Genomic DNA, 16,951 nt, shown 5'->3' on the forward strand with positions numbered 1-16,951 from the left:
TTTGTGATATAAAAGAGAAATTGTGACGTTTACAGCGATGAGATATAATAGGGATTTAAAAACTACTAAAAAGCGCTTTTTAACGCTCTAAATATGTCCCAAAAACGCTACTATAGAGCAAAACAGTTTTATAATAGTGTTCATATGACTACTAAAGTATTATGTACTATAGCAGTTATCTCTAAAGCCACTATATCCTGAAATCGTTGTATAGTTGGGTTTTTGTCACTGTTAAAACACAAAACTATAGCGGCTTGCAGGGAACCTTAATAGCGCAAACTACTAAAGTATTATGTACTATAGCAGTGATCTCTAAAGCCACTATATCCTAAAATCGTTGTATAGTTGGGTTTTTGTCACTGTAAAAACACAAAACTATAGCGGCTTGCAGGGAACCTTAATAGCGCAAACTACTAAAGTATTATGTACTATAGCAGTGATCTCTAAAGCCACTATATCCTAAAATCGTTGTATAGTTGGGTTTTTGTCACTGTAAAAACACAAAACTATAGCGGCTTGCAGGGAACCTTAATAGCGCAAACTACTAAAGTATTATGTACTATAGCAGTGATCTCTAAAGCCACTATATCCTAAAATCGTTGTATAGTTGGGTTTTTGTCACTGTAAAAACACAAAACTATAGCGGCTTGCAGGGAACCTTAATAGCGCAAACTACTAAAGTATTATGTACTATAGCAGTGATCTCTAAAGCCACTATATCCTAAAATCGTTGTATAGTTGGGTTTTTGTCACTGTAAAAGCACAAAACTATAGCGGCTTGCAGGGAACCTTAATAGCGCAAACTACTAAAGTATTATGTACTATAGCAGTGATCTCTAAAGCCACTATATCCTAAAATCGTTGTATAGTTGGGTTTTTGTCACTGTTAAAACACAAATCTATAGCGGCTACAAAGGGAACCTTAATAGCGCAAATTAGATGCATAAAAGTGATTCCAAATACTATTATACAGTAATATTGCTCTATAGTGGTTATATTTGAACCTGTTATAGTACACGCCTATAACGGCTCTATAAAATGATGAAGTAAACCTTTACATCAATTGCTTATAGAATATATTAGCTGTATAAGCCTATAGAGCAAAAAGGTGTTGCCTAACGCTTTTATACGACAGGTGGTCACCTCTGAAACCTTAATACGACGTCTATACAAGCTTTTAGCGATAAACACTAAAATTATAGGACTAAAATGTTACTTGGGTAAGACTCCACTGTCCGTCTGTCATCAGGCTGTATCTCATGAACCGTGATAGACAGACAGTTGAAATTTTCACAGATTATGTATTTATTTTTGTTGCCGATATAACAACAAATACTAAAAACAGAATAAAATAAAGATTTAAGTGGGGCTCCCATACAACAAACGTGATTTTTGACCGAAGTTAAGCAACGTAAGGCGGGGTCAGTACTTGGATGAGTGACCGTTTTTATAGATAATGGTACGGAACCCTTCGTGTGCGAGCCCGACTCGCACTTGGCCGGTTATTTTTTAATTGCCAGATGTCATTATGTTTTATCATCATGAACTACACACCAAAGATACGTATTTTTCAAATCATCTAATAGACAATTGCGGACCATACAGAAACGAGAGATCTGAAGATATGAATCCTTGTGCTATATTAATATGCTCCATTTTAAATTTCATGTTCATAACCCGATTGATTCATAGTATTTCATAATTGCGTACTTTCCTCTACTTAAAATAAATTATTTCACACCGTGCAGTAACTAAAACACCAGATAATTATTAGAAAAACATAGATAGCAGTTATTACTAAATACAATTTATATTTAATAAATCGGGAAGAAATATAAAAAGTAGGCGAGTTGACCGTGACGTCACTATACTAGTTTTCATATAAGTTCCATATTGGCAAATCGTTTTGACAGTTCTAAAAAGAAGCTGATTTTACTAGTAGGAAAGTACTCTATCTTAGACTGCATCGTGATGATACTTATCCATGGGATAAACTAGGATAAATTGCATATACCATACTTGGTCGTTTCAAAGCTTGTTACCTATCCTATGGTAAATGCAAGATATAAGAACTTACCACAACACTTGGCCCTTTCAAAGTTGTCAGGGCCGGCCAACGCCGGGCAGCGGGCCCTGTTCAGGTAGCAGTAGGCGTTGGTTTGCGCGACGCTGGCTACTTGCGCCAGGCCCGCCGTGAGCGTGTGCGGCGCGAGCAGCGCGTACGGCACGGACAGGAGTTTGTACCAGAAGCTTGTAGATTCAGGGATGTTGGGGGTTATTTGATGCCTATCCTATGGAAAATGTGAGATATAAGAACTTACCGCAACATTTAGCAGTTTCAAAGTTGTCAGGGCCGGCCAACGCCGGGCAGCGGTCCCTGTTCAGGTTGCAGTAGGCGTTGGTTTGCGCGACGGTCGCTACTTGCGCCAGGCCCGCCGTGAGCGTGTGCGGCGCGAGCAGCGCGTACGGCACGGACAGGAGTTTGTACCAGAAGCTTGTAGATTCAGGGATGTTGGGGGTTATTTGATGCCTATCCTATGGAAAATGTGAGATATAAGAACTTACCGCAACATTTAGCAGTTTCAAAGTTGTCAGGGCCGGCCAACGCCGGGCAGCGGTCCCTGTTCAGGTTGCAGTAGGCGTTGGTTTGCGCGACGGTCGCTACTTGCGCCAGGCCCGCCGTGAGCGTGTGCGGCGCGAGCAGCGCGTACGGCACGGACAGGAGTTTGTACCAGAAGCTTGTAGATTCAGGGATGTTGGGGGTTATTTGATGCCTATCCTATGGAAAATGTGAGATATAAGAACTTACCGCAACATTTAGCAGTTTCAAAGTTGTCAGGGCCGGCCAACGCCGGGCAGCGGTCCCTGTTCAGGTTGCAGTAGGCGTTGGTTTGCGCGACGGTCGCTACTTGCGCCAGGCCCGCCGTGAGCGTGTGCGGCGCGAGCAGCGCGTACGGCACGGACAGGAGTTTGTACCAGAAGCTTGTGGATTCAGGGATGTTGGGGGTTATTTGACCTGGAGGGTAAAAGTTTGTTAAAGAAGAAAGTTTTCTGTATTATAAAGGAAAAAATGGCCATCCTATAACATTATTTTTTTATTCTGAATTTTTAGGTCTTGCAACGAGAAATAGGGAAGTCGCAACGAGACTTAAATTGTGGAAACTTTTAAACCGTATAAATTAATTCTAAACCAATGGTGGTGATAATTTTAGGAACATAAGTGCTAAACCCCTATTATTTATGCCCACTTGAATAAACTATTTTTTTTATCTTATAAAGCTTTGGATTCCTAGGAAAGCAGTGCCGTCATATAGCGGCCGTCATGTAGCGGACGCAAAAAGACGGCCGTCTTTACGGTGACGACATGTGGAAAGTTCCACGGCGTCATAACACGCCGTCAGCCACCAAGGTCGAAACGTATCCAGAAGAGAAAATGGACGACCTTGGTTTAGCTTTAATAATTTACTTGGAGGATGAACTATCATCAGAAAAGGAAAATAATCGTAGTGCGGAAGATCATTTATTCAAATCTAGTGGTAGAAGGTGCATTTGATATTTTAGTAGAAATGGCTTCACCGCTATCGAATAAGACGTTCACGAAACTATCGACACCGTCAAGACGGCCGTCATTCAAATGGCGGCACCGCTTTTTGACGTTACGGTGTCAATCACCGCTCTCTATAGGAAACCGCGCCATTTGATTTACATAGGCAACGTTCTAGTGACGTCATTCACCGCTGTATTACGGCCGCTATATGACGGCACCGCTTTCCGAGGAAACCCCAAAACTGGTGCCATCTTTACAAGAGCCCTTACTCTTTCTTAGCATGAAACAGGTTCAGTTGATGGGTTAAAGCAGCGGTCGGCAACCTGCGGCCCGGCTCGCGAAACTGTCACTTGCGGCCCGAGAGGCGCCTTGGCTATTTTGTATGTAATAGTGACAAAGGACAATATCTCATAAAGTCATAAATATTAACAAAGTACGGCCCGCGTCACCTCCGTTAACTACTATTGGCCCTTGGCTGCTAAAAGGTTGCCGACCGCTGGGTTAAAGCAACAATAAAATTCTAAAATGTAGGGTACTGACTGAAGAGGAAGGCGATGACGACGAGGACTGTAGAAGTGGCCGTGTAGCTGAGTAGCGTGCTGGCCAAGTACACCAGACCAAGGAATGCTAATATGCCTAGTATTAGAAGTACGCAGAGCGCCCCTGAAACAAATCAATATAATAATTTATTTATTACACAAACGGGTCTACCGCGATATAATTTCATTGTCGTCGTAACGTCGGAATTAAAGGTAAAAACGATGAAATGATATCGCGGTAGACCCGTTTGTGTAATTAATAGTACATTACTACAGATGCCGGGACGAAAGGGGTTGCCGGCCGAAGACATATAGACGGCCGAGCGAAGCGAGGCCGCATAGGTCTGAGCGCGGGCAACCCCATTTCCCGCCGAGGTATGTATAGTGCTTTTCTCAAACATGCAATGAAATAAATAAAATAAAAAATCCACGAAAACCAAGTTTTATTTATAGAAAAAACTAAAAGTAAACTACACCCAAAATATAACCAACACGTACCTATATCATTATCACGCGTATGTTTTACACGAGTCGTGTATTTTTACTACCCGTATATTTTCATGTATCTTTGATTTTTTCGCCTTGTATCCGTCTGACTGTCGTTTTCGTCACATAAGTTTACATATCACTTTCATGTTGATATCATGTTTCACATACATCGTTGCTTTATGCATGGAGTAAATAAGTATAATTTCCACAGTGTTGACGAGTTTGTAGTTACATTCATTTAAAATATGCCACAAAACTGTTTCTAATAAACTGTAAGCCATTTTTCTTAGTTTCTGAAATAATAAAATTGCCATAAGCAACCATATAATATACATACTTCGTCTTTGACTTGGCGGCAGAGGCAGCAAGTTATTAAAATCAATTCTGCTTACGCTGCCAATTCCAACACCTACGATTACAATTAATATTAATTTCATTATTTCGTCGGAACTCATATTAAAGTCAAAAAATCAACAACGCACCATAAATCCAATAAAACAGAATGAATATTTTTCAACTTTACCTCCATAACAATTTAAAAAATATAACTACGCGTGTTTGAGTAGACCTTTTTACCGCTAACGTTTAGATGAAATATTTTAAATGTTTTTATTTGTGTAGTTAAATTTATAATTTAAAATTATAAAATTATTGAATGTATTATTTATTAAGTTCATGTTGATTTTATACAAATAAAACTGCAAATTATAGCAAACATTGTTTTTTGTTTTTTTTTTATAGGCGTAGTGGCAGAGTGTCATTACGAACCATAAAGCAAATACTGCCTCTAGTTTTTTTTAATGGATGAATGCCACGATGCTGTGTCACAAATATCTGTCAAATGAAAATTAAAAAAGAGGACTTTGCCGGCCTAGGCCTGCATGATGTGTATGAAATTCCATTAACGACCTTTTGTCCTAGCCGCACCTGAAACGTGATACTTCGCAGCCTATTATAAGGAACATAACATCAATATTTCATTGCATGTTTGAGAAAATATGTTTACAAAACGCGAGAGTTTAAAGTGTTATAATATAATAATTTGGTATCATTGAGCTAATCTGATGATGGAGTTAGAAGATAGTAGAACTATTCGGTGGCTATTACTATACCTCTCGAAATTAAGCTCTTATGATTTTTGTGAGAAACATATTTATGAATAGGTTAAATCTCATAATGGAGACTCAGATAGTGACTCTTTTATCGGCTAAAGTATTTTTTAAACTGTAAGGATACGGTGATAGATGTCATCTCCATACAATTTATTACCTAAAAATGTCAAATGTCGCATAATTGTGTTGAATTGACATCTATCGTCACCCATCATCATCATCATCATGTGTGTGTGTGTGTCATGTGTTGTCTACCCTTCCAGTTTGAAAAATATTTTTCTCAAAAATGGACGGCAAAGTCGACTTTGCCGTTTAAAAAATTGGTCGCGAAGCGCGTAGTTTATGGTCAGTAAAAAATTTAAAAGTTAAAAACCATTCGCCATTTCAACTTTTAAAACGTTTGGAACACGACAAATAATGGAATTTGTATGCAACATTGCAGTCCCAAAATCGAGACTGCAATGTTGCATACAAATTCCATTATTTGTCGTGTTCCAAACTTTTTAAAAGTTGAAATGGCCATATCAAATGAAGGCACAGGCCCATTAAACTGCCAAACAAATGACTAAGTACTTATTATTATAATGTTGGTACCGCGACTATTTAGCTGTCTCAAATAGGTTGGCGTATTTTCGGCAGAAAAATACACTTCTATTTTTAAATTAAAAAAATAAAAAGGCGGCAAGGCAAACTTTTACAATTGTTTCTACTTCTTTCTGTGAAAATATATACGTAAGAACGTTTCTTCTGTAAAATATTTCTATTATATTTATATTTCTTGCACCATTTTTGAGAAAAGCACTATATATGACTCAGTTGGAAGGCTACTTGCTGGCTTCGCATTCAATTAAACGGACTCCCAAGGTCGTCCGTTTAAAACGAATCCTCAGCCTGCAAGTAGCTACTTCCGAGCCTCGACAATAATGTACTAATAAAACTACGCGCGTATCCTGGGGAGCGAGGCCATGCGTCTTGTTATACTGCTCGGGGACCCCATGGCGCGCGCAGAGACCGCCTACGTCGAGAAAGCTATACAACTGCGTACGTATAGTCTGTCAAGCAAAGTATGTCAGTAGCAATGTACAGCAAAGTGAAGTATTACTCAAAGAGAAGTATTGCGCAAAAAAAAGCAGCAATTTACTCATCGAACCAAAACATGTCACAGCGTTCCACCTTTGGTTACGCAGATCTGCGACCTTGGTTGGTTGCTCTTGTCTATGGCAGCCGCCAGAGCACACACACACAGCAATACACAGTAGTTGAAAACATACACGGACATTGCCACTCACATATAAAGCCGGGCTGATCGAACGTGCTGTCCTTGTCTACAGCCGCCAGCGCACACACACACAGGCGAGTAACGCAGTAGTTGAAAACATACACTGATATTGCCACTCACATATGAAGCCGGGCTGGTCGAACGTGCCGTCCTTGTCCACCGCAGCCACCAGTACACACACACACACACAGGCGAGTAACGCAGTAGTTGAAAACACACGGATATTGCTACTCACACACGAAGCCGGGCTGGTCGAACGTGCCGTCCTTGTCCACCGCAGCCACCAGTACACACACACACACACACACACACACACACACACACACACACACACAGGCGAGTAACGCAGTAGTTGAAAACACACGGATATTGCTACTCACACACGAAGCCGGGCTGGTCGAACGTGCCGTCCTTGTCCACCGCCGCCGCCAGCACGCACACGGGCAGCACACACGCCAGCAGCGCCTGCAGCAGCTGCGCGGCGAGCGTGGCGGCCCAGTGCAGCGCGCGCGGCGCACCCGCCACCACGTGCGCGTGGCGCGCGCCCGACACCCGCTCCGAGCACGGCAGCTTCGAGAACGTACACAGGTAGAAGAGTACCACTGCGGACAATCATGTGAGGTTACACTACGAATCTATGTATGATAAGGAGCCCAAATAGATGTTATCTATACTGATTACAGCAAGGCGTTCGATAGAATTTATCATAAATTGTTAATTCTAAAGCTGCATAAAATGGGCATTCATGGTGACTTGCTGCGATGGTTTTCATCATATATTGACAATAGATCACAGGCTGTTGTCGTTAACAATTATATATCAGGCTGGGTGACCGTTCCAAGTGGTGTCCCTCAAGGATCGTTACTGGGACCTCTCCTCTTTAATGTATTTGTTAATGACATCAGTGATTGCTTTAGATTTTCTAATTTACTCTGTTTCGCAGATGATATGAAAATCTATGCTAAAGTAAAATCTGCTCATGATCCTGTCCTTATTGCAAGAGGACCTTTCGCGCCTAGCTTCCTACTGCCAGTTAAACCGATTGAAACTTAACCCATCCAAATGCTTTACATTAACCTTCTCTAGACAGCGATGCATAATTCCAACTACATACATGATTGAAGGTCAACAGCTGCAAAGAGTCCAGTCAATGAGAGATCTGGGAATTATTCATGACTCTAAATTATTATTTGACTCCCACATTAATGCTGTCATATCTAATGCCTCCAAAGCACTAGGGTTTATCATGCGTAGCTCCCAACACTTCATTGAAGCTAAAACTATTAAAATTCTTTACTGTACATATGTTAGGAGTAAACTTGAGTATGCATCACAAATTTGGAATCCCCGATATCATACTTATATTGATAGACTAGAACGCATCCAGAAGAAATGTATCAAGTTCCTCTGCTTTAAACTTAAATATCCTTATACATCCTCCAACTATGTCAATATTTGTAGGAAGCATCATCTCATTCCGTTGCATACACGCCGTGAAATCTCAGACATAGTTTACATTCTCAATATTATAAACGGAAATATTGATTGCCCTGAGTTGTTGGCTGAGCTCTCTTTCAGTATTCCATCAATTCAATTTTACAAGAAATTTTCGACCCCTTGCTGTTCCAAATGCTTCGCGTAACTACAGACAGAACAGTTTTTTGATACGTGCTAGTAAATGTCTAAATAAACTCACGAAGGAGCATGACATCGATATTTTCAACAGCAACATCCAAACTGTGCGGCGTATCCTGACAGAGGAGTTCTTTAAATGAGCATGGCTTAGTGGAATGTGAAATTTCATTGTGCTGTGTTTTTTCTTTTTTTTCTTTACTTTTGCTTTATTTCTTTTGAATCTTCTTTAGTAATGCGAATTCAAAATTAGTTACTCTGCCTTTGGCGTTGAAATGAATGTATATTGCAATAGTGCTAACCACCAATTGTTTCTGTTAATCTGTATTTCTTTTGAATCTTCTTTAGTAATACGAATTCAAAATTTGCTACTCTGCCTTTGGCGTTGAAATGAATGTGTAGTGCAATAGTGCTAACCACCAATTGTTTTTGTTAATCTGTATTTACTGGTGAGAACCTGTTATTGGCTTTTTGTATCACATTTATAAAACCTATTAACATGTTAACAGCTGTTGGATCTCCGAATAGTAATAAATAAATAAATAACCTCCTAAGGCCATACGAATGCAAAATTTGAACCTTTAGTGTAGGAAATAGAGTTGATTTTGCGTTGTTTGAAAACTGAACAAAACAAAGCAAAAGCAACTCTGTTCCAATCAAATATGATTTAAATTTAATTGAACTGAATAGGTACTATAGGTCCTTGGGCCTTAGGGGGTTAAAATATTTTATCGCATATAGAAATAAAAACACGAGAAACACAGTTTTACAGTCTGTCTCTAAATGTAATCAATCTGATGTCTCCTCTACACTATCGGCGATGATCGTTGATAGTATCATCGGCAAGATCATCATGCAAGCATCCACATCATCGCCTGTACAACGCAACCACCTGGCGAATTCCCTTTGATGCGTGCCCTAAAACCCGACAACTCACGGGTCGCAGGCGATGATAGACGATGACTGGCGAGGACTGCCGAGTATGCCCTCTACACTATCATGCCCGCCAGTATACTACTGCACTATCATAGCCGATAGTGTAGAGGAGCCATGAGGAAATTTACCCTGCCACACTTATATTTTATATGTTCTATGACCATAATCATATAGATAGAGGTAGCCTCTAGATCAGATGAAGCAAGAAGTCCATATATGAATGTTATTTGCAAAACAGGTGCATACACATTTTTACCCATTTTGCTTGAGCAGTAACTATGATTACCTACAAAAAACAGCTTGATCTTGTCTTGCTGAGAAAACTGAGGATTTCGGAGGTCATGTACACCTGTAGGGACATAAGTTTTGAAGGATTATAGAAGCTTACCCATAGCGATGTTGCAGGTCCATATAAATTTCTGTTCATTCTGCTTGGGAAACTTGATTTTATCCTGGAAAGGCACGAAGGCGCCCCGCAACGGATGGTTACGCATAGTAATGGCGTGTGCGTCGGCTCCGGCTACGAGGCGAGTGCTGAGCGCGTTGCTAAGCAGGTTGAGGGCGACGGGAGCGGCGTGGCGGACTGTGGTCGTGTACAGAGCCTGGTAAAGAAAATGTTACTTAGGTACTTGTTTTTTGTCTGTTTATGTATTGAATTTTTTGCCACAATATCGCAATGGGTTCTGCCTGTAATGATAATTGTATGTGTGGAAAAAATAAATAAAAAAAATACTTTGTAGACACATCAATATACATTAAGAAATCAGTAAATTTAATTTCAAACATATCAAAAACAATTAATATAAGATCTATAATGCTTACCTTGATATTTGTGTCGTTGATCTCGATTCCCACAAGGTACTTGTTATACTCCGCGATGTCTTCTTTGCCAATCTGAATTATAGCTGCAACAAATAATTTAAAATTATAAAACTTGTAAAGTTAAAGGCAGTAAAAAGTCGTTAGAACTATCTTGAAGGTCCAACGGATAATCGACTCTATCTCTACGAACAATAGATTACAATTCAAATAATAGATAAAAGCCCACCACGTCACGCGTCGGCCTGACCACCTTAAGATGGTTGGAGTTTAATTTAGAGATACGAGTAGAATCAGTGGCGGATTTGCAGTCTTGGCCGCCCTAGACCCCAGGCCCTGTAGTAACTACTAGCCGCCTCTTTCTCAGCACCCATCATCAGGCGTGGCTCACTCCGCGATTTCGTCGCTTTGCTAGCTAAAAGTACATCCGTTCCACACCAATTTTGGGGAAAGCCATAAGCCGCGCGTGGCGCTGTCGCCACCTAGCGGCCATATCTGTGCTGATCATAACAGACGCGTTTTGTTAGAGAGTGAGTCTTCTGTACCTAGTACTATTATTTATTCTGTGCCATCATATAGACTGCCGCCTTGCTGCCGCCCCTAATGTCTTGCCGCCCTAGGCCCGGGCCTACTCTGGCCTTAGGGCAAATCCGCCACTGAGTAGAATTGATGAAATGAATCCGTTGGACATATTTGGAAACATTTTGTTATTTTTGTTCGATAAACACGTTCAACAATACGAAATATATCTAGAAAATGTTACTGTTGATGACGTCACAGCGAGCGCGCTTCTTGTATCGAGCGTTTTCGTTCGCGGTGCGCGCGCCACATTTACTTGTATAATTTGGAAGTTTCTGGTGTACAATAATATACATCAATTTTATTAGAAACATTTATTAAAAACTTTTTTCGAGAGAGAACGCTGGTACAAAAATAAACGAAACACTATAACTACGGCTGGTTTAAAATAGTGAAATAAAACTTAAAAATTGGCCAAATGCGAGTTGGACTCGCGCACGAAGGATTCCGTACCATTACGCAAAAAACGGCAAAAATCACGTTTGTTGTATGGGAGCCCCAATTAAATATTTATTATATTCTGTTTTTAGTATTGTTATAGCGGCAACAGAAATACATCATCTGTGACAATTTCAACTGCCTAGCTATCACAGTTCATGAGATACAGCCTGGTGACAGACAGACGGACAGCGTCTTAGTAATAGGGTCCCGTTTTTAACCTTTGGGTACGGAACCCTAGATAGATAGATTAATTTATTTCTTATTGAAAATTACATGATATTTAACAATGTCACAACGTATCCAAATAACATGAATTCACAGAGATCGTCAGATTGTAAACAATAATAATAATACATTAAAATAACTAAGAATTTAGTAAAAAAACGTACCATCAACGGCATCTTGGACTTCCTCGAACTGCACCCCCTTGAAGCCCACCCGCAGCGTGTCGAGCGTGTCCTTATCCACGTTAACCAGCACACGGCGTTGTGCGCGCGCAGAATACAGCTCTAGACTCATTGGCATATCGGCGTCCGGCTTTTCCGTCTGTTGCATGCCGAACGGGTGGTTGTTTGCCACGGACGTGAACGCCCAGAGGAGTAATGTCACGAATACTATCTGGAATGGGGTTTTTGAATGAATATTTTTGAACACATGTTACGAGACTGAATCTTTCGTATGTCACTTTCAAAATTTTTGAGTAAAGAGATATTGATTCTAAAGGCTCATTTAGACGGTGCGAGAACTCGCATGCGAGTTTCATTATATTGCGGTATTTGATTGGTTGGCTGAATTGGACGTAACCATTAGTCCTCAATGTAACTAAAATCGCATACGAGTTCGCGCGCCGTCTAAATCAGCCCTAAGATTGTAAAGTCGTTTCCACTTCAACACTAAAGTGGTGGCAACACCAGTTGACATGTCACAATAATCGCATTTTTTTGACAAACTTTTTGAAAACATAATTTTTACTAGTTATTTCGGAACACCATCTACGGTGCAGGCCAGGGTTCAGGCAGACCGAAAAGGAGATGGCGGGACGACTTGGACGCATTTTACCCGGATTGACGGGAAAGTACAAACGACAGGGTTGAGTGGAGGAAAGAACGGGAGGCCTTTGCCCAGCAGTGGGAGTAGTGTCCCACTGCTGGGCAATGAAAAACTTTTTTTTTTAATTTATTTATCAAAAAGTTTACAACAATTTTGTTACAAATTATAAAAAATAAGTTTTTGGCAAGAATTTCATTTTTGGTACAAGCTTTTATCGCTGACTGCACTTTTCTTACGACAGACAACTAATACTCATCGAGACAATTCTAAAAACCCCTAACACAATTAGGTTGCGTTGTTTTATCACAGAGTTCCTATGGCCACCTCCTGTCTCCATCATCAGATCAGTTCGACAGTACCATATTATTGTATTGTCATCAGAACTACATACAGCCAAAAAGAATAGATAGTATAGAGGGGTCCTGTCATTGTAAATTTTGTAGTCACTGTAAATTTACTGCCATCTATCGACACACGACTAAAACTCAAAATGAAAACGTATAAAGTTATCAAAAAATGTATATATATGGATAAAATGATTTTGTTATTTTTATATCATTTTGATCCATGTTCATTCACTGATATCTATGTGTTAAAATTGTTAAATATGAAACGGTGTCGTCACGCCATCTAGCCGAGGATAGGCTAAAGGTGTGTGCGCCATCTATTCGAGAATGACTTTTACTTGAAATCTGAGGCACGTTTTTTCCTTAGACTTTATTCGTCTTATACGAAGTTACATATGTCTTTGATACAGCTGCCAATTTTCATGACGCTACGATCCTTGGTAGATGGTTAAATTAGTTACCTTGGATTCCATTACATAGTTAGTTACATACATACCTAATAAAAGCTTGTTAAAAACTAGTTATTTTTCGAAACAAAGAAATAGTAAGCATGGAAATGAACAAAATATAACGTAGTTAAAGTTGTTTTAAAAGGGGCTGGCCAAAATATCAAGATGGCGGATTGTTATCTGATTTAAAGATTCTTAATACTTATGTTATTTTAAAAACATTAATTACTTACGATGCCCAAGAAAGAAAGCAGATGAGATGTGATGTAGCGCCACTGTCTCAGCAGTAATACTGCGAACTGGCGAGCGTACAACATGGGGCCCTTCACCGTCCCGTGAACCGGCTCTGCACAAAATCACAACACATATTTATTATATTATTTATTTAGAAATTCAAATTAGGCAACAAGACATATTACAAATACCTTACAGACTAACATATGTATTTTATGAAGTTAAAACGAATATATATAATATTTAGGCGACAAAACGGCGTGGCTCCGTTGCATCGTCTGGTCTTGTGTCGGATGTCATTGGAATCTAAAAGCAAGTATAAACATAGAAGAAACAATGGTACTACCGTACCGAAATGACACTTCCTACAAAACCGAAGTTTTGGAACGAATCATGCTGTCCCTTTCTAATGTATGCTATCCCTTTAGGATTGTCAAAATTTAAGTCATTATCTTATCTGTGGTCGTGCACGCAAAAGGACGTCAAGTTGTGTCAACCCCAATAATTGCTCGGAGCAATGCTGAGCCGAACGGAGCCGAGAATGCCCGAAAGGAGGAGTGTCGCCCCACTGGTATAACCATAGAGTACGCGTGGGCCCGTGAGATACAAAACATACGCAATGCGATTATTTTATCTGATAACGTATCAAAAACAAGATACGTAATATATGCGGGCTCGATATTGCCCGCCAAAGTTTGGTGGTTTAATGTGGCATTATTAATGACTTTTTCATAGTAGGCAAAAATGAAAAGTGAGGTTATGGACAGGCAAGGACAAACGATAATAGCGCTTTCTCTGCTACTCCTATTGAAAGTTCCATAAGATTATTCAGATCAGACTCATTATTATTACGTTGTCATAGTATGCAGTAGTTATCTTGGTCTAACTGTACAACTCTTATATTAAATTATTTTTTTACAAGCAGAAACGTCTGCGAACGAAGCTTGGAGTATCGATACACGGGCGTGAGTTCAAGTCTCACCCAAGGTAGTATTTTTTCCATTTTTAAATTTCTTCTAGTCTTCTATAGCCAGCAGTTATAAATTTACCTGTTGTGGTGTTGTCTGGTTCCTCCGTGTATGCTGGTTTATCATCGCTGCACAGTCTGAAACCAAGCATTATACTTGCTAGAAGCCATCAAGCCAATAAGGTGTGAGTAGAGGCAAAATTAAAGAATAGAAGCCACTAAATTTTAAAACTTGACGCAAAAAAAGGTTGTAAATCTCTGCTGTACAGTCGCCATCAGATATATCAGAGCGGCCCAGGTGCTCAAAAATATCTGAAAACGCACTTAACGCCTTGACAATAGAGGCGCGTTCAGATATTGTGAGGACCTTGGCCGCATCGATATATCTGATGACGATTATGCAGCTGTGAAATTGCACGGACACATTACGAATGAGCTCACTCATTCAGGGAATCTTGCAGTGTCTTTCGCTTGAATGATGTAAGAGAATGAATACGACTTACTCTAAAAACACTTCGTCAAGCGTGCTTTTCCCGACTCCTATAGTATCTATCTGCAGTTTTGATCGCGCGTCTTCCAGCGACGCAAAGAGTTCCGGAAAACGCGCCGTATCTTTAGCAGGAAGATTATAGGACACGCCGTTCGGACGACGGTCGCGGATGGTGGCGGTAGGCACGACGGTGGTGATGGTTGACGTGATGGCAGCTTCTTTGGGGGCGCCGATTGTTGTGAACGAGAGACGGTAGCCGGTTCCTGGTGAACAAGTAAAATCATTGATAATAACGGGTGCTGATCGATAGCTATTGTGTCCAATCATTTTTCCTATTCAACCGTCGAACTTTGCTTCAGGCAAGTTGGAGCTAATTAATTTTAATAACAAAACTTCCGTGAGACACAGACATATTAAATATATTAAGAACGGGTCACTCACGTATGAAACGCGACTTAAAATACGTGAGTAACCCGTTCTTAATATATTTAAAATCGAGCTAATTAACTTAATTTTTCTTACAGACGTAGAATTTGGTACTTCACTATCTAGAATGACGTAAACCAGATCTGACCAGTGATTAAATGATACAATAGAAAATCGCTTGGTTTATAAACCTCCTATAATTTTTCTTTTCACAAGGATTGCGAATATGAGACAAGTCACATTACTAACAGTATCAAAGAGTTGATATTACCCACTCATGAGGTGTAACACCGTGTGGTTTAGACGCCAAAGGACTTTGAACCTTATATACACCAGTTAAGAGTTGATATTGCTCACCGATGGCTCGCTTGAGGAACATGGATGTGGCGTGGCAGCGCACTCGACCGTGGTGCAGCGCGGCGATGCGGTCGCCCAGCGCGTCCGCCTCCTCCATGAAGTGCGTTGTTAGTAGTAACGTTCGTTCGCCGCGGAGACTCTGCAATTGGTAATGATTATTTTTTTACAGACAATTCGACATAAGTAATGGCTGCATCCAACAAAACATAAGGGTGCAAAACTTGTCAACGGGTCACCTGGGCCATTTTATTTAAAGTTGTCCCCTACACTTTTTTTCAAAATTGGGATTTTTAATGTTATTTCTGCTCAGAATCACGAGCTCTTTCTATCCTAACGGGAGAAAAAAAAGAAGGTTTTTTCCATTCCGTTACCATTTTTTCATACACTTTGAATGGCGGTTTCGGAATGGAAAGATCGAAAAATGTATGGAAATCTTAGGACACTTTTTTTCTCCTATTAGGATCAAAAGAGCTCATGATTCTGAGTAGAAATAACATAAAAAATCCCAATTTTGAAAAAAAAAGTGTAGGGGACTACTTTAAATAAAATGGCCCACCTGACCCGGGCTACTTAATATCCATAGGTGGGGTGTGTGTGTTTGAGATATTCATTCAATGCCGAGCGGTAAAGTATTCGGTTTTGTCAGATGTTGTATGGTCAACACGATTTGCATATGGTCCACACATAAAACATTTACAAATGCGGGTATGCGTAATCGTACGAATGTTAGTGTCAGCGGTGTTTCGTCACATCACTAATTGTCTTTTTTTCTCCACCATTTTTCCAAATTATTTGATATGAATCCACATGTACAAAAGAGAGATCCGTCTATTACTAATTTACTAGTCTACTTGCATTTTATAGTGTACTGACCAGTAATAAGTCCCACAGCTCACGGCGAGTCTCAACATCCAGCCCACTAGTGGGCTCGTCCAGTACCAACACCTGAGCGCCACCAGCCACAGCGCAGGCCAGCTGCGCGCGCCGCTTCATACCACCCGACAACGCGCACGTTAATGCGTTTGCCTTGTTCGATAGCTGGAGTTTGGAGAATAGGTCCGTGGCTGAGGTGTGGGCTTGGGTGTACGATTTGCCTTTGAGCTGGAAATATAGTGTACAAATGTAGTAGTCTTTCCATCGTATTTTAACGAAAACGTACGAACATGTCTTGCTATTCCAGTCAGTCTCGGTACAATTACTACTGAGGTTGACTGAAGTAGCATGACAAATACGAACGTCTCTGGGACAATCGATGGAA

The 16,951-nt window shown here is 40.3% G+C and overlaps 1 protein-coding gene across 1 annotated transcript in view; it reads right to left on the minus strand.

Annotated features, from left to right (window-relative positions):
* The window catches only part of LOC134798041 (phospholipid-transporting ATPase ABCA3-like), a 67,654-nt gene that overhangs the window by 35,968 nt on the left and 14,735 nt on the right, over positions 1 to 16,951 (minus strand). Inside the window, exons 13-26 of the mRNA XM_063770370.1 lie at positions 16,567 to 16,794; positions 15,694 to 15,832; positions 14,924 to 15,173; positions 14,503 to 14,558; positions 13,453 to 13,565; positions 11,763 to 11,991; positions 10,357 to 10,439; positions 9,923 to 10,136; positions 7,347 to 7,568; positions 4,088 to 4,210; positions 2,806 to 3,016; positions 2,603 to 2,738; positions 2,359 to 2,535; positions 2,078 to 2,291 (exon numbers count right to left, since the gene is read on the minus strand). Coding sequence (XP_063626440.1) covers positions 2,078 to 2,291; positions 2,359 to 2,535; positions 2,603 to 2,738; positions 2,806 to 3,016; positions 4,088 to 4,210; positions 7,347 to 7,568; positions 9,923 to 10,136; positions 10,357 to 10,439; positions 11,763 to 11,991; positions 13,453 to 13,565; positions 14,503 to 14,558; positions 14,924 to 15,173; positions 15,694 to 15,832; positions 16,567 to 16,794 — 2,395 coding nt within the window. The remainder of the gene's footprint in view (positions 1 to 2,077; positions 2,292 to 2,358; positions 2,536 to 2,602; positions 2,739 to 2,805; positions 3,017 to 4,087; positions 4,211 to 7,346; positions 7,569 to 9,922; positions 10,137 to 10,356; positions 10,440 to 11,762; positions 11,992 to 13,452; positions 13,566 to 14,502; positions 14,559 to 14,923; positions 15,174 to 15,693; positions 15,833 to 16,566; positions 16,795 to 16,951) is intronic.

This window comes from Cydia splendana, chromosome 16 (assembly GCF_910591565.1).
Source record: "Cydia splendana chromosome 16, ilCydSple1.2, whole genome shotgun sequence".
In the NCBI taxonomy this organism is placed as follows: Eukaryota; Metazoa; Arthropoda; class Insecta; order Lepidoptera; family Tortricidae; genus Cydia; species Cydia splendana.